The 18,738-nt window shown below is 37.0% G+C and overlaps 1 protein-coding gene and 1 long non-coding RNA gene across 2 annotated transcripts; one reads left to right on the top strand and one right to left on the bottom strand.

The window, feature by feature from the left end:
* The first annotated feature begins 1,122 nt into the window (after positions 1-1,122).
* LOC122974533 lies at positions 1,123-6,756 on the top strand. The gene is made up of 3 exons (XR_006400396.1): positions 1,123-1,294; positions 1,561-1,562; positions 6,746-6,756. It is a non-coding gene; the product is annotated as an uncharacterized LOC122974533 (long non-coding RNA).
* Positions 6,757-16,792: 10,036 nt separating this feature from the next.
* Positions 16,793-18,475, bottom strand: LOC122974468 (complement C1q-like protein 4). Its single transcript, XM_044342501.1, has 3 exons — positions 18,249-18,475; positions 17,975-18,103; positions 16,793-17,112 (listed from the first exon to the last, which is right to left on the bottom strand). Exons 1-3 carry the CDS (start codon positions 18,256-18,258, stop codon positions 16,832-16,834), a joined length of 420 nt encoding a protein of 139 aa, XP_044198436.1. The 5' UTR covers positions 18,259-18,475; the 3' UTR covers positions 16,793-16,831.
* Between the last annotated feature and the right edge of the window lie 263 nt (positions 18,476-18,738).

Below are 18,738 nucleotides of genomic sequence, written 5' to 3'. Positions count from 1 at the left end.
CTTTGTTACAATAAATACATGAATAAAATATGACTTGAAAATGATCAATAATATAAATAGAAAATGGTACTTCTATACACTTGGTAAGATTTGTATGCATTTTAATGCTAATTTCATTTCTGATTCAGTTCTCTTTGGACCAGTTCTATGTTTTGTGTACTTTCAATTTGATCCAATCATTAAGGCAAAAAATTTTAACCCTATGTTTTTCAGAGTTTTTCAGAAACCTTTAACATTTGAAAAATCCCATTTTGTTTCAGCAGGTATCTTCAGTGCACCTTTTGTAGGTGTATTATTTTACCTTCTTCTATCATGCTGGAGGACAACATGCATCAAGGCTGTTCCTGATGAAGAACTGCGAGAGCATTGTCATGACGGCTGATGACCAAAGTTTCTCCGGGTTCGGCTATGACACAGCTGATTATGGAGGAAATGAAGTATTTCTGGAGCTGCAGAAAGGAGATCAGGTGTGTGTGTGCCTGGGTGCAAAAACTCATGTTTGGGCAGCTGAGAGACGTATCACCTTCAGTGGCTTTCTGGTCCGTCCCATGTGAGAATCGACGACTCAAGAATGGTTTTTGTGGTTCAGTTTATTCCTGTCTGAATATACAGTATGTCCAAAAACCTGAGATGAATGAAGCATCTACTGTGCTACCAATAAAACTCAAACTTCGATTAAACAGATAGATGTTACTATTTTCAACCAAAATAAATCATTCGAAACATTAGTCCAATGAGTCTTGACTGTTTCGTTTACAACTTCATGTCATAAACAATGACTAAAATATAAAAATCTAATGATTCACAGGGAATCAACCCTTTTATTTTGGATACTCCATGAGTTTTCATCCAAACAATAACAACAACAAAAAACAAATAAAATGTAAAGTTCCTTTCTTAATCTCAAAAGCTAAAATGGAGCAACAACATAATCCACATATATTTCACATATGGCATTGTTCAAATCCAATATAATCTCAGATTTTATTTTATGGTTTGTACACTCATCCACATGTCTCAGATCAACATACTGACAGGAAGGCTTTACATGTTTTACACTGTTTTACATCTTTTATCTCCATTGAGATTCTGAAAAAAAAGGTCCCAAAGCATAAATGCTCCATTTATTCCTGTACTATTATTTAATAAACCCAAGTGCAATTTTCTTATAATTCTGATGGATTCTCTGTAAGACTAATGATTGATAACAGTTGAACCAGCTCAGCAAAGTCTTAATGTTTCCAGTGATGGTGTTTGATACAGTGATAACTATGACGGTCTACAGATTTTACAGGTCTGATAAGACATTGGAGCGCCCCATAAGCACCATATGATGATGTCAGAACAGGTTTGTCTGTAGACTCTGTAATCTTTGACCTTCAAGCAGGTGAGGTGGATGTAGGTTTAAATGGACAGAATGAGCCACATCACACAGATATGAGGCAGCAACACCTGTAAATATAAACAGTCACCTGATAGTGACTGTTTAGATGTCTTAAAAGTCATAATTTCTGCTCCTGTTTGACATCAAACATGTTTTATTCGGGACAATGGAAGTAGAAGTAATATTGACATGAATTATTACTGCTGTATTATTGCCAATACAATATATATATGACTGCAAGTTAAATATAAATTAGTTGATATGGCACAACAAGTCCAAATGTCATTTACTATAAAGATATTGATAAAGCAGCATTAAGTTAACCATTTCCACACTTTGTCCTCTTAAGTTCTTTGTCTGAACGCACTAAAAGCATTCAGTTGTCCATCTAGCTAATGTCAAAAGCTTCTTTGATAAAGATGATAAGATTTAGGAATATTTTACCAAAATTGAAATACTGTATGATGGGACTGTTACCACAGTTACCACTGTAGAAATACTGCAGAGCCTAATATTTATAACTGTATCTGCTCATGTATACAGACAGCTTTTCTCATAACATTTACTGGTGTCGGGAGACATTAAAACTTTTCGACACATCCAGTTTGCTGTAAAAACATGTAGAAAGACTCAAATCAAAATGAACAACAAAAAACAAAGACAAAATGTAGTTTCCATAGCTATCTCTCTCTTATGCTATGACCACATAAAGCAATTAAATCCAAAGTAAACAAAAGAAGAGTCATTCATGAAAATCTAGTAAAAATTAAAACCACTACTGCAATAGTACAACAAAATAAGGTAATTAAATGTGGACTCTTGAACATTAGATCTCTTTCATCTAAAGCCGTTTTAGTAAACGATTTAATTTCAGATCATCATATTGATTTATTTTGTCTCACTGAAACCTGGCTGTGTCATGAAGAATATGTCAGCCTAAATGAATCCACTCCCCCCAGTCATATTAATACTCATATTCCTCGAGACACTGGCCGAGGAGGAGGAGTTGCAGCCATTTTCAACTCAAGCCTAATCATCAACCCTAGACCTAAATTTAACTATAACTCATTCGAAAGCCTTGTTCTTAGTCTCTCTCAGCCAACCTGGAAAACTTTACAGCCAGTTCTATTTGTTATAGTGTATCGTCCTCCTGGCCCGTACTCTGAATTCCTATCTGAATTCTCAGAGTTTTTGTCGTATTTAGTCCTTAGTACAGATAAAGTAATTATTGTAGGTGATTTTAATATTCATGTGGACGTTGATAATGACAGTCTCAGCACTGCATTTATCTCATTATTAGACTCAATTGGCTTCTCTCAGTGTGTAAATAATCCCACTCACTGTCTTAACCACACCCTAGACCTTGTTCTGGTTTATGGGATTGAAATTGAACATTTAATAATTTTTCCACAAAATCCTATTTTATCAGATCATTTTTTAATAACTTTTGAATTCCTATTACTGGATTATACACCACTAGACAAAAATGTCCTCACTAGATGTCTCTCTGATAGTGTTGTAGATAAATTTAAGGAAGCAATTCCGTCAGTACTGAACTCACTGCCATGTCTCAATACTACAGAGGACTCTTATGTTAACTTCAGTCCCTCCCAAATTGATAATCTTATTGATAGTGCTGCAGGCTCACTAAGACAAACACTCGACTCCATCGCCCCCTTAAAAAAGAAGATAATAAAACATAAGAGGTTAGCTCCATGGTTTAACTCCCAAACCCGCAAATTAAAGCAAACATCGCGAAAATTGGAAAGGATTTGGCGTTCCACCAAAGTAGAAGACTCTCGCTTAGTCTGGCAAGATAGTCTTAAAACATATAGAAAGGCCCTCTGTAATGCCAGAGCCGCCTATTACTCAGCATTAATAGAAGAGGATAAAAACTGCCCTAGGTTCCTTTTCAGCACTTTGGCCAGGCTGACAAAGAGTCATAACTCTACTGATCCATGTATTCCTATAGCTCTCAGTAGTGACGACTTTATGAGCTTCTTTAATGATAAAATTCTAACTATTAGAGACAAAATTAACCACCTCCTGCCCTCAACAGGCACCGTTCTCTCCCCAAACACAGGAACCTTGGTAACGGCAGTAAATCCTGACATATATTTGGACTGTTTTTCTCCAGTAGACTTGTCTGAACTAACTTCAATGATCTGTTCAGCTAAACCATCAACCTGTCTCTTAGATCCCATCCCAACTAGGCTGCTTAAGGAAGCCTTACCCTTAGTGAGCACTTCTTTACTAGATATGATCAATCTGTCTTTAGTAACAGGCTATGTACCACAGTCTTTTAAAATAGCTGTAATTAAACCTCTTCTTAAGAAGTCTACTCTTGATTCAGGTGTTTTAGCCAATTATAGACCTATATCTAACCTTCCATTCCTATCTAAGATCCTTGAGAAAGCAGTCTCTAATCAGTTATGTGACTTTCTACATAACAATAGTTTATTTGAGGATTTTCAGTCAGGATTTAGAGCGCATCATAGCACAGAGACAGCACTGGTGAAAGTCACAAATGACCTCCTAACTGCATCGGACAAAGGATTTGTCTCTATACTTGTCCTGTTAGATCTTAGTGCTGCATTCGACACAATTGACCATCAAATCCTTTTGCAGAGACTGGAACATTTAATTGGCATTAAAGGAACTGCATTAAGCTGGTTTAAGTCCTATTTATCAGACCGATTTCAGTTTGTACATGTTAATGATGAATCCTCCATGAAGGCAAAAGTTAGACACGGAGTTCCACAAGGTTCTGTACTTGGACCAATTCTATTCACCTTATATATGCTTCCTTTAGGTAATATTATTAGGAAACACTCCATAAATTTTCATTGTTACGCAGATGACACCCAATTATATTTATCAGTGAAGCCAGATGAACCCAATCAGTTAAACAAACTCCAAACATGCCTTAACGACATAAAGACCTGGATGACCTGCAATTTTCTACTACTAAATTCAGATAAAACTGAAGTTATTGTGCTTGGCCCTAAACACCTTAGAAACACATTATCTAATGATAAAGCTACTCTGGATGGCATTACCCTGGCCTCCAGCACCACCGTAAGGAATCTGGGAGTTATCTTTGATCAGGATATGTCCTTTAACTCCCACATAAATCAAATCTCAAGGACTGCCTTTTTTCACTTACGTAATATCACAAAAATCAGGCACATCCTGTCCCTAAAAGATGCAGAAAAACTAGTTCACGCATTTGTTACTTCTAGGCTGGATTATTGCAATTCCTTATTATCAGGCTGCCCTAACAAGTCTCTAAAGACTCTCCAACTGGTCCAGAATGCAGCTGCACGTGTTCTGACTAAAACTAGAAAAAGAGACCACATTTCTCCCATTTTAGCTTCACTACATTGGCTTCCTGTAAAATTTAGAATAGAATTTAAAATCCTTCTCCTAACCTACAAAGCCCTTAATGGTCAGGCACCATCATATCTTGAAGAGCTCATAACACCGTATTATCCCACTAGAACACTGCGCTCCCAGTATGCAGGCTTACTGGTGGTCCCTACAGTCTTTAAAAGCAGAATGGGAGGCAGAGCCTTCAGCTATCAGGCTCCTCTTCTATGGAACCATCTACCGGATTCAGTCTGGGATGCAGACACCCTCTCTATGTTTAAGAGTAGGCTTAAAACTTTCCTTTTTGATAAAGCTTATAGTTAGGGCCGACCAGGCTCACCTTGGATCAGCCCTTAGTTATGCTGCTATAGGCCTAGACTGCTGGGGGACTTCCCATGTTGCACTGAGCTCCTCTCTCCTCCTCCTCCTCTCCATCTGTATGCATTCATGTAACATCAATGCATGTCACTAACTTTGCTTCTTCCCCAGAGTTTTTTGTGCTTTCTCATCTCACAGGAAAAGCTGAGTCCCGGGCCGAACCTTTGCGGTCCTTCGCAGTCCTGATGGCATCCTTCCCTGGCTGTTGCTGCTCGTGCTTGTTGTTGTTGTTGTTGTGATTTTTTTCTTCTGTCCCCCCTCCCCCTTTCCCTCTCTCTTTCTCTCTCTCAACCCAACCGGTCAAAGCAGATGGCCGCCCACCAAGAGCCGGGGTCTGCTTGAGGTTTCTACCCGTTAAAGGGGAGTTTTTCCTTACCGCTGTCGCCAAGTGCTTGCTCATGGGGGAATTGTTGGGTCTCTGTATATTAAAGAGTACGGTCTTGACCTGCTCTATGTGAAAAGTGCCTTGAGATGACTTCTGTTGTGATATGGCGCTATATAAATAAAAATTGATTGATTGATTGATTGATTGATTGATGCTGATTCTCAAGGCAGTAACTACAAATAGACATATCACTGACAGTTTTTATGTGCTTTACAGCAGCTTTTTATCAGCCCAAACCTCAGGAAGCTCATGGCTGTCGATCAATACATGAACAGGCTTCTTGCCTACTACTCCTCTTGTACCGGGGATCCAAGCTAATATTAGCCGAGAATGCAGGTAAAAGGTTTGGTGGAAAAACGGAGAAGAGAGAGGGAGGGGAGGAAGGAGAGTAGCTCACTTTCGAGTCTCATGCTAGCACTAGCTTGGTTTCCAGAACTTGCATATTGTGGTTTTAAAAAAAAGAAGCAAATATTCTTCTATTGTAGAGGATGTAAGGGTGTAAGTATAATACTACGATTCTAGATCATGATGAATTTATGTAGTTAAATCTACTATCTATTTAATCTTTTAGCATGCCTAGTGTAGCCTAATATATAGGCTACAGTATGTTATCCATTGCAATATGTATTCAGATTAAATGTACTGTATTCAAAGTGTTCATGGTTTAGTTTGAGATGGTACAATAATTATTACAATAACAACTGAAGATTAATAAATATCTTTTTACACCCATTACTGTCCTAACCAACCATAACAACAAGAGGGAGCTGCTCTTACATCAGACTTTCAGAGGGTGCAGAGAGCAGTGTTTAGCCACCAAAGAAAGGAAAAGAGACAATGTAAAAAGTTTCTTTTGTTTTGCATTTATTGTTCTGAAGATGTTCACAAACTCTACTTTCATCAAAAGTTGCTTGATGTGTACGATTATTTTTGAGGTTTTTTTTTCAATCAGTTTTTTTTATATATTGATAGTTGAAGTTCACGTTTATGGCACAAAATCATACAAAAGCGTTTCCAAGAGCTTTACAAAGTGATAGAGCAGTAGGTAGACATGTTTATCTTATTTGAGCCAAGATGATTATACTTTTGAATTTTCATATCAGCACATGCCTAACGACAGTGTCACAATCTAGGAGAACTGATTTTACAAACATTACTATTATTGCACGAGTGTCTCTCTTCAGGATATAACCGTAATGTAAATGTGTGATGTCTGATCATCTACACAGTGAAGAGGAGAAAACCACTGAAGGTCGTGTGTGCATTATGGTTATCAAACACTCTGCCGTTATCCCACAGTTCCAAGTGCACCTTATCGCCAGCAACCAGTTGCAGAACAGCGTTATTACTGGTAGTGTCTGAGGTGTCAGCTCCACGGAAATCAAAGGTTGAAACCTGAAGGACGCAATTCTTTATTAAAATGGCCCCTGTGTTATGAGTGTTGTAGCCATAGGTGTTGAAGCTGAAGTAGTAGAGACCATTCACTGGTGCTGTGAAGATCCCTGCAACAATGCAAAAACAAGCAGATTCAAGAAGTTTTACTCAAATTACAAATAGCTTTGAGTTTTATTGTTCACATTTTTCTGAAAGGCAGGGGCAAACCTTAGTGTGTGGAGCCAAAGAATTGTATTTTTTCAGAACCAGAGTTAGCTAACAGGAGACTCATAATATTACCAATTCATTTATAATTGAGAATAGTCAACAGAATATAAGCTACAATGTTTTTCCTTTATTTATAGTAAATATAATGTTACTTAGAGTTAGTTGGCCCAAACAATTGAATTTTGACTCAACCAATGAAACTATGTCCATTATTCAACTTAAAGCATCATTAATGAAGTTCAATATTCACTCTCCTTTTAGCTCTATTTTGGTTTTTACTAACTCTTGAGGCAAATATCTGTCTCTTTAACTATTAGATGCTTAATTATGTTCCTCAGTCACTGTCACTTTGTCTGCCTGCCATTTGGTGCTGTGCAGGTAGGGTACAATCAGTTTATCAGAGCCTTTTGCTGAAGAAGCTGCCTGATTCTACTGGAAACAAGGTTTATGAGAGTTACTTTTTGGGCCACAAAAACCAAAACAATGATCCAAAATAGACGAAACACAGAATCGAGAAGAACAAAACAGCCGGCGGATAATTATCTGTGGGCTTGTCAGTGAAACCGACAACTTTCACATTACACTTTGTTATTTGATCCACTGTTAACATCAAAATATTGATTAGTGCTGCTTTAAACACAAGAACACAGTAGAGACCTGAGTCAAACAGCATTAGCAAACACACACACACAAACACACATCATAGTCTACAGTACCTGTATCTTCATTGTAACAACAGCCAGTGTTTGAGAAGACCCTTTTGAAAACCAGGATCTTGTCTGTGCAGGGTCCTTTGTAAACCTCACCACAATTTGACAAAGAGGCAGAAAACGCAATCTTAGGAGCAGCTGTGGACGGGGAGAAATTATAAACATTAAAATCCTCACAGACAAGAACACACACAGGTGGCAAATTTTACAATTCTTCAAACTTCCCCTAACACTACTACTCAGATTCCCACCAATGGCTGTTATTTCTCTTCATTGGGCAAGATACTGAACCCCAAATTGCTCCCGATGGCTGTGCCAGCGGTGTGTGAGTGTGTGTGAATGTGCATTAGATTAGATCCTGATGAGCAGGTTTGCACGTTGCATAGCAGCCTCTGCCATCAGTGTATGAATGTGTGTGTGAATCAGTGAATGTTGATATGTATTGTAAAGCGTTTTGGGTCAGAAGACCAGAAACGCGCTATGTAAATGCATCCCATTAACCATTTTTTCTTGCCTGTTACTGGACCCTTGGATGCCTCAAAATAGTATAATAATAATAAGAATATTTTATGAGAAAGTTTCATTCTACCTTTTCTCTTCAGTTCCTCAATCTGGATTTGGCAGTCCTTCAGCTGGGCTTCCATGGCTTCAATGTATGCTTTGAAGGCATCCATCTCTGCTGGTTGATCACTTGGAATTGCAGGCAGACTAATTTTCTTTGCTCCGTCTCCAAAGCTGTGATTTGTATGGTCACTGTGGCTGCTTTTATATTGTTCGATCGATGATAATGTGTTGTCACATGCCTCCTTTACCCAATTGTAAAGAATCTAAGAGGAATTCATTAACATTGACATCACAGCACTACTGTGCCAAAGGACAACCTCGCAGATGCTTGTATGGCTTTTAGACTCTTGACTTGTGTCATTGTTTGACATTCAACACAGCTATTGCTCAATCAATCCTCTGCAATTGCGTTGGGGTGGGGTTGTATATTTCTATAACTTTTGAGTCAGCAAATATTTTCCCCTGAAATGCATTGGAAGTATAAAGTATAAAATGGAAATTGCTTAATCAGTTAAAGTACAAGTGCTTCAAAATTGTACTTGAGTCAGTCAACACTGATCTTGTGCAATCAGCAGTAAAAACATTTCTTGATTTGCAGATTAAATAGTGAGACAAATATATATAATCATCTCATAAAATATGAGTTGTTCTTATAGAACTACCCACGAACTATAAAAACCACAGTATGATACACAGAACAGATGTTACCAACATGAAGTGAAGAGCAAGTGATCATGAGTTGTTCTCCAAATTAAAAGAAAACATTTGTTGGTCCATGCACTCCAGAATGACCAGTACTCCCAGGAAATTGTGATTTTGCAATCACAATTGTTAACGCAAATTCAGCTTGCAATTTTGCTAAATTACCACAACTTTTCCGCATGAAACGGCCAAATCAACAGTCTGCTTGTGATTTGGACCAATTGTTGCATTTTGTGTTGTGGTAACTTATGTCATCACAGTGCATTCATGTAGAAGATGGACAAATACACTATACTTTTATGATAATGGATTTATTTTAATGGCATTATTGGATGATTTTATTGGGTACTAATGTTGAGGTGAAAGTTTATTTAATAAAGGCTTATAAATGGAACTCAAATACAGTATTTTCTTTTTATATAACTTTGAGCCTGTTGTTCTCATGTTCAGAGAATAAATTAAAACATTAGCACTGAAATATAGGTGTTTCTGTGATATGCAGTATGCTTTTTATTTTTTATCAAAGGAAGTGATTACATATGACTCTTCATTTGTAGAAGTTTAATAAAAGTTGTATTATTTTCCTTTGCATGCAATTTTTCTCAATTCCTGCAATTTCACCACAATAAGAACACATAAAGCACTGCAAATTGTATTGCAATTTTTGAGAAAAGCCGATGCAAAATCAAACATTTTTGGCTACAACAATCACCAAAAAACTCCTGGAGAAACTCTGGAGGGACTGAATGACACACAGAAGCTTTTGCTGATCTGATGCCTCTATCAGCAGCTGTGAGAAAGCCGACATCATTCGTCTGTTTTCTCCATAATCTTTATGAATCACTTCTAAAAACTGATTTGTTTTTGCACGAAGTGGGGGGCTTGTCAGGAGGGGAAGGAGGCAATTCACCACTTATTGAGAAACTTAAGCTTGTTGCGTTCCGTTGAAAAACGTTAAGGTGTTTCTTCATCCATTGAACTCATTTGTTTTTCTTTCCAGACCGAAGACATGCACATTAGGTTAACTGGCAACTCTAAATTGCCTGTAGAATGTGAAGGTTTTGCTCAATACCCAGTAAATCTTCTGCAAACCAGTAAACAAGTTGATCCATCCATTTTCCACCGCTTATCCGGGACTGGGTCACAGTGGCATCACACTGAGTAAGGAAACCCAGACATCCTTCATCTCCTTCAGATACTGCTCTGTTGGCTTGTATCATGTGCACGCGCCTTGTTTTTATGTGAGCAGGTTTTGAGAGTAATTAAACACCGGATGCAAACCAGTAAACAAGTTGGTGCAAGCCCACGTTTCCCTGAGAAAATTATTCAGAAATGTTATCAGCCAGGAACATATTTTCCTGAGCCGATGTCGTCTCTTGACAGATTTCTTTATATGGTCATCTGTTCACTGCTCTGCTCCGCCAACACTACGGCATTTTTACATTGTTTTGAGGGTAGTCAAACCGAGCCATGACTTGAGTTGAGCTGGCATGCTGTGGGTGTTTTTCCATTACACAGCACAGCAAGGTAAAATAAGTAGTTTACCTTTACATCATCACTGTGGCTGTTTCTGCTTGTACTATTCCTCCCTGCATTATTTCTAACTGATCCACTGAACAAAGCTCCAAATATCTCCATATCTTGTTGTTGCGACTGGTTTTTAGCACCATAGAGTTTGAAATGAGTATAATAGGTCCCCTTTAAGGTCTTTTTAGGTTTAGGCAAACAACCCACTTGGTTCAGTTTAGTGAAAGATAATGGTTTGGCTTAAAATGATCACTTGAAACGTTATTAATACTTACTTAAAGTTATGCAACCTCTGTCATGATGCAAAGATGAAAGAGAAGATGAACAGACTTTTACACTTGTCCTGTTTTGAAAGGGAATTCGCACCATTAAAGCAGAACGTAAATTGCACTTTTGTCTAGCTTGTCTGTCAGTCTCTCGCTCACACTCTCTCCTGCTGTCTCTGGCTGTTGGAAGCGTCAAAATTATTTTCTCTGGCATTTATCAATTTTCAGTCTTTTTGAACTCCTCATCATGAGTGACAGCAGTAATTCTTGGCTGCCTGATCAATACTGTATTTCTTGTAAAAGCAGGATGTTGTAGGACAAAAAACACATTGCACCTTTCATGCAAGACTGTAAATAAGATGATAAATTGCACATTATTGATGGATTACAGATGTGTTGAACCCTGGCTGATACTTGATTTTTGAAGCTGACACCACTATTGATATTTTTGAGAACTTAGAAGATGTTAGCTTTTTTTTGTTTGTTTGTTTTTACATGAATACATAATATAAACAAACCTTTTCAGTAAGGATCCCTTACATCTTTTTTTTTTTTTTTTTTTTTAAAAACATGCAAGTGACTAGTTGATGTACTAAGTGGAACATTACTGTTAAAAAATAAACTTCAGTGCTCTCTGGTGGACAAACTATATAATGAAAACTGTTTCTATATTACCTTTACCTTTAGTTCCTCTGAAAAGGTATGGCCAAAGATTTTAAAGGGTCAGTTCATCTACTTCACAGGTAGTTTTATAAAAACTGTTTTTATTTTTGTTGTTTTGTATCTATAAAGTTTCTCATAATTATTTTGTTATTTGACAACTTTAGTGATTCTGGTATCAAAAGACACACAGAAGAGTCACAACAACTTCTCTCATATAAATAGATTTGTTAACAATATGTACACATAATAACGATTCTGCAATTTTCTTATAATTCTGATGGATTCTCTGTAAGATGATTGATAACAGTTGAACCAACTCAGCAAAGTCTTAATGTTTCCAGTGATGGTGTTTGATACAGTGATAACTATGACGGTCTACAGATTTTACAGGTCTGATAAGACATTGGAGCGCCCCATAAGCACCATATGATGATGTCAGAACAGGTTTGTCTGTAGACTCTGTAATCTTTGGCCTTCAAGCAGGTGAGGTGGATGTAGGTTTAAATGGACAGAACGAGCCACATCACACAGATATGAGGCAGTTACCACTGTAGAAATAATAATATTTATACTGTATCTGCTCATGCATACAGACAGCTTTTCTCATAACATTTACTGGTGTGAGGAGACATTAAAACTTTTGGACACATCCAGTTTGTTGTAAAAACATGTAGGAAAACCCAAATCAAAATGAACAACAAAAAACAAAGACAAAATGTAGTTTCCATAGCTATCTCTCTCTTATGCTGATTCTCAAGGCAGTAACTACAAATAGATATATCACTGACAGTTTTTATGTGCTTTACAGCAGCTGTTGATCAGCCCAAACCTCAGGAAGCTCATGGCTGTCGATCAATACATGAACAGGCTTCTTGCCTACTACTCCTCTCGTACCGGGGATCCAAGCTACCATTAGCTGAGAATGCAGGTAAAGGGTTTGGTGGAAAAACAGAGAAGAGAGAGGGAGGGGAGGAAGGAGAGTAGCTCGCTTTTGAGTCTCATGCTAGCACTAGCTTGGTTTCCAGAACTTGCATATTGTGGCTTTAAAAAAAGATGCAAATATTCTTCTATTGTAGAGGATGTAAGGGTGTAAGTATAATACTACGATTCTAGATCATGATGAATTTATGTAGTTAAATCTACTATCTATTTAATCTTTTAGCATGCCTAGTGTAGCCTAATATATAGGCTACAGTATGTTATCCATTGCAATATGTATTCAGATTAAATGTACTGTATTCAAAGTGTTCATGGTTTATTTTGAGATGGTACAATAATTATTACAATAACAACTGAAGATTAATAAATATCGTTTTACACCCATTACTGTCCTAACCAACTATAACAACAAGAGGGAGCTGCTCTTACATCAGACTTTCAGAGGGTGCAGAGAGCAGTGTTTAGTCACCAAAGAAAGGAAAAGAGACAATGTAAAAAGTTTTTTTTGTTTTGCATTTATTGTTCTGAAGATGTTCACAAACTCTACTTTCATTAAAAGCTGCTTGATCTGTACGATTGTTTTTGAGGTTTTTTTTTCAATCAGTTTTTTTTATATATTGATAGTTGAAGTTCACGTTTATGGCACAAAATCATACAAAAGCGTTTCCAAGAGCTTTACAAAGTGATAGAGCAGTAGGTAGACATGTTTATCTTATTTGAGCCAAGATGATTATACTTTTGAATTTTCATATCAGCACATGCCTAACGACAGTGTCACAATCTAGGAGAACTGGTTTTACAAACATTACTATTATGCACGAGTGTCTCTCCTCTGGATATAACCGTAATGTAAATGTGTGATGTCTGATCATCTACACAGTGAAGAGGAGAAAACCACCGAAGGTCGTGTGTGCATTATGGTTATCAAACACTCTGCCGTCATCCCACAGTTCCAAGTGCACCTTATCGCCAGCAACCAGTTGCAGAACAGCATTATTACTGGTAGTGTCTGAGGTGTCAGCTCCACAGAAATCAAAGGTTGAAACCTGAAGGACGCAATTCTTCATTAAAATGGCCCCCATGTTATGAGTGTTGTAGCCATAGGTGTTGAAGCTGAAGTAGTAGAGACCGTTCACTGGTGCTGTGAAGATCCCTGCAACAATGCAAAAACAAGCAGATTCAAGAAGTTTTACTCAAATTACAAATAGGTTTGAGTTTTATTGTTCACATTTTTCTGAAAGGCAGGGGCAAACCTTAGTGTGTGGAGCCAAAGAATTGTATTTTATCAGAACCAGAGTTAGCTAACAGGAGACTCATAATATTACCAATTAATTTATGATTGAGAATAGTCAACAGAATATAAGCTACAATGTTTTTCCTTTATTTATAGTAAATATAATGTTACTTAGAGTTAGTTGGCCCAAACAATTGAATTTTGACTCAACCAATGAAACTATGTCCATTGTGCAACTTAAAGCATCATTAATGAAGTTCAATATTCACTCTCCTTTTAGCTCTATTTTGGTTTTTACTAACTCTTGAGGCAAATATCTGTCTCTTTAGCTATTAGATGCTTAATTATGTTCCTCAGTCACTGTCACTTTGTCTGCCTGCCATTCGGTGCTGTGCAGGTAGGGTACAATCAGTTTATCAGAGCCTTTTGCTGAAGAAGCTGCCTGATTCTACTGGAAACAAGGTTTATGAGAGTTGCTTTTTGGGCCACAAAAACCAAAACAATGATCCAAAATAGACGAAACACAGAACCGGGAAGAACAAAACAGCCCGATAATTATCTGTGGGCTGGTCAGTGAAACCAACAACTTTCACATTACACTTTGTTATTTGATCCACTGTTAACATCAAAATATTGATTAGTGCTGCTTTAAACACAAGAACACAGTAGAGACCTGAGTCAAACAGCATTAGCAAACACACACGCACAAACACACATCATAGTCTACAGTACCTGTATCTTCATTGTAACAACAGCCAGTGTTTGAGAAGACCTTTTTGAAAACCAGGATCTTGTCTGTGCAGGGTCCTTTGTAAACCTCACCACCATTTGACAAAGAGGTGGAAAACGCAATCTTAGGAGCAGCTGTGGAACATTAAAATCCTCACAGACGAGCACACGCACAGGTTGCAAATTTTACAATTCTTCAAACTTCTTCTAACACTACAGCTCAGATTCCCACTAATGGCTGTTATTTCTCCTCACTGGGCAAGATACTGAACCTCAAATTGTTCTCGATGGCTGTGCCAGCGTTCGTGAGAGTTGGTGTGAATGTGCATTAGATTAGATCCTGATGAGCAGGTTTGCACCTTGCATGGCAGCCTCTGCCATCAGTGTATGAATGTGTGTGTGAATTGGTGAATATTGACATGTATTGTAAAGCGTTTTGAGTGGTCGGAAGACTAGAAAGGCGCTATGTAAACACAGCATTTTAATCATTTTTTCTTGCCTGTTACTGGCCCCTTGGATGCCTCAGAATAATAAGACTCTAGTCTGTCATGGGTATAAATGCCTCATCCACATCAAAACTAACACTGGAATTCATATTTATCACAGTTGACTTATTGATATATTCTTTATAAAATCCAGTTTCTACATCATTTCCTCACACATTAAGTTACTGAGGACATCTAAAAGTTGCTCTTTAATAAGTCTTCATTAAAATCTTTAATGACAAAGTTTCATTCTACTTTTTCTCTTCTATTCTTCAATCTGGATTTGGCAGTCCTTCAGCTGGGTTTCCATGGCTTCCAGGTATGCTTTGAAGGCATCCATCTCTGCTGGTTGATCACTTGTGTTGGAATAGCAGGAAGACTAATTTTCTTTGCTCCGTCTCCAAAGCTATGACTTGTAAGGTCACTGTGGCTTCTTTTATATTGTTCGATCGATGATAATGTGTTGTCATGTGCCTCCTTTACCCAATTATATAGAACCTGTGGTGATGCTCTGTCCCTGGCTGACACCAAGTTGTTATTTCATACACAATTGTGTGTTTTCTTGTGTTGCACAAAACAAGTAAGAACATATGTCATATGATTAGGAAATTTTTATTCAGATTGAAATATCTCAATAACTATTTGGTGGACTGCCATGAAACTCTGCAGAGACATTCATGGTGTCCAGATAATGATAAGGAATGAATGACTGTGGTGATCCCCTGACTTTTCCCTTATAGTCCAACATTTCAGTATTTCACCGTCAGGTTCACATAAGAATATGGATGTTTCTTGTTTACCGGTTGAACTATAATATAGAAGAAAAAAAGGTTTTTGTAGAGAGACAAATCATTGAAACCACAACACTCTCTGCCTTTAAACTTGTGATTTAATGACCTACAAGAGCTTTCTGAACTACATCAGCTCTCACATGAAGGAAAAATAGTGAAGAAAACCACAGCTGGACACAAAATATTATGAATATTACCATAAATGATGATGAACATTGTTGTTATTCATAATATTCACTTTCCTAAAATATATAATTACATAGCTCATTTACTAAACTAATCACTAAAACAAACAGGTAAAGCAGCAGAATAATTGTTGTAACTACAAGAGCTTTTTATGGGTCTTTACATCATTTTGGTTCAACTCCTACTGCAAATGTGTTGAATACAAAACCAATAACAGTACAGGACAACCCTCAAAATAAGCTCTAAAAATGAAAATGTTAAATTGTCTCTCAATTAAATAATAGTACAGGAATAAATGGAGCATTTATGTTTTGGGATCTCTTTTCGGAATCTCAATGGAGATAAAAGATGTAAAACAGTGTAAAACATGTAAAACCTTCCTGTCAGTATGTTGATCTGAGACGTGTGGATGAGTGTACAAACCATAAAATAAAATCTGAGATTATACTGACAAATGTTCAGTAACACTGACAGTGATACCAGACAACAAGTTAGATTTATATATGATTGAACAATGCCATAGGTGCAATATATATGGATTATGTTGTGGTTCCATTTTAGCTGCTGAAATTAAGAAAGGAACTTTATATTTTACTCATTTTTTGATGTTGTTATTGTTTGGGTGAAAGCTCATGGGGTGTCTAAAATGAAAGGGTTGATCTTCTGTGAATCATTAGATTTTTGTATTTTTCGTCACTTTTTATGACATGAAGTTGAAAATGAAACAGTCAAGACTGATTGGACTAATGTTTCAATGATTTATTTTGATTGAATATAGTAACATTTACCTTTTTAGTCAAAATTTGAGTTTTATTGGTAGCACAGTAGATGCTTCATTGATCTCATGTTTTTTGACATACTGTATATTCAGGCAGGAATAAACTGAAACACAAAAACCATTCTGGGGTCATCTATTATCACATGTGACAGACCAGAAAGCCACTGAAGCTGGTATGTCTCCTAGCTGCCCAAAGATGATTATTTGCAACCAGGCGCACAAACACCTCATCTCCTGCCTGCAACTGCATGAATGCTGCATTTCCTCCATTATCAGCTCCATCACAGCCTGCTTTGTGATCAGATGCTATGACAATGGTCTCACAGTTCTTCATCAGGGCCAGCCTTGACTTATGTTCCCCTCCAGCGTGGTAGAAGAATGTAAAATAATAAACACCTGCAACAGGTGCACAGAAGATGCCTGCAGAAAAAAAGGGGATTTTATGAATGTTAAAGGTTTTTGCTCTGAAAAAACGTTGGATTAAAAAATCTTTTGTCTTAATGATTGAATCAAATTGAAATTATATATTTTATCGCATAAAACACAGAACTGGTCCAAAGAAAATTGCATCAGAAATGAAATTAACACTAAAATGCATACAAATCTTACAAAGTGTATAGAAGTACCATTTTTATAACGGATCGATTTCAGGTAATATTTTTATATATTTATTGTAACATGCAAGCTGCATTAATTACTTTGTTTGGCTTCTGGGGGGCAGAAGAAATCTACAACAAGCTGAAAAACAAAAGCCTCCGATGTGAAGTGGTTATGTCTAAGAAGTGCCTACTACACATCCAGCATACATGGAGCAGTATTAAGATTTATTTTGGGTTGGGTTTCTGGCTATCTGATGGATGAAAGTCCAATGTTAACTCCCTTTTTTAGCTCTGGTTCAGTCTCCATCAACACCTTAGAAAAACATTGTTTTTTTCGTTAACTTTCTAGGTGCTCTCTGTTTACCAGCTAGCCACTATCTTTTGTTCTCTGCTGTTTTGTGCAGATGTGAGCAGTAATAAAACTGAACCAAGTTGTGCAATAAATCTCATAATGACTGACCGCTTTCACCTTACATGAAGTTAAAATATTTGTTGTTGATGTGAAAAACATTAATTACTCAAGTTTTTTGTTTTAAATTATAGCAAGTTTTATTGGTTCAGAATTGCACTAGTTATCAATAAAACCCAAACCTTCAGAAACTGTGACAAGCCATGAAACTAACCAGATCAAACCAAACAATCAAATAGGTGATTATGATTGGGGAATTATATAATGATCTTACCTGTACAGCTATTGTAGGCATCACCAATGTTTGTAATCACCTCGTTGTAAACCAGAGTTGTGTCTGTGTTGAAGGGTCCATGGGCCCCACCGTATTCTGCCAGGGCAGTGAATGCCACCATGGTTCCCACTATATAAAACAAAACATTCTCATTATCATATTTTGTAAATGCACCTCTTCTCTACATCATATCTTGTGTATTTTATCAAAATACAAGCATTGCTTAAAGAGCACATTCTTCATTAAAATGATCAATTAGAAAGATTCTCTCTACCTTGAGCCATAGCTTCCAACTTGTGTTAGGATAGGAGGCGGACCAATTTTCTTTTTCTCAGTCTCCAAAGCTGTGATTTGTATGGTCACTGTGGCTGCTTTTATATTGTTCGATCAATGGTAATGTGTTGTCACGTGCCTCCTTTACCCAATTGTAAATAATCTAAGAGGAATTCATTAAAATGGAAATTGCTTAATCAGTTAAAGTACAAGTGCCTCAAAGTTGTACTTGAGTCAGTCAACACTGATCTTGTGCAATCAGCAGTAAAAATATTTCTTGATTTGCAGATTAAATAGTGAGACAAATATATATAATCATCTTATAAAATATGAGTTGTTCTTATAGAACTACCCACAAACTAAATATCTGCAACATTAAAATGCTGCTTACACATTACATGTAAGTACATTCACATATACAGTACATACATAAATATCTACACACACACCCACATATAAGACAGCGGAACTAAACCACAGTATGATACACA

Source organism: Thunnus albacares, chromosome 22 (assembly GCF_914725855.1).
Source record: "Thunnus albacares chromosome 22, fThuAlb1.1, whole genome shotgun sequence".
Classification (NCBI taxonomy): Eukaryota; Metazoa; Chordata; class Actinopteri; order Scombriformes; family Scombridae; genus Thunnus; species Thunnus albacares.
The sequence above is the reverse complement of the archived record's forward strand: the minus strand, read 5'-3'. Positions and strand labels throughout refer to the sequence as shown.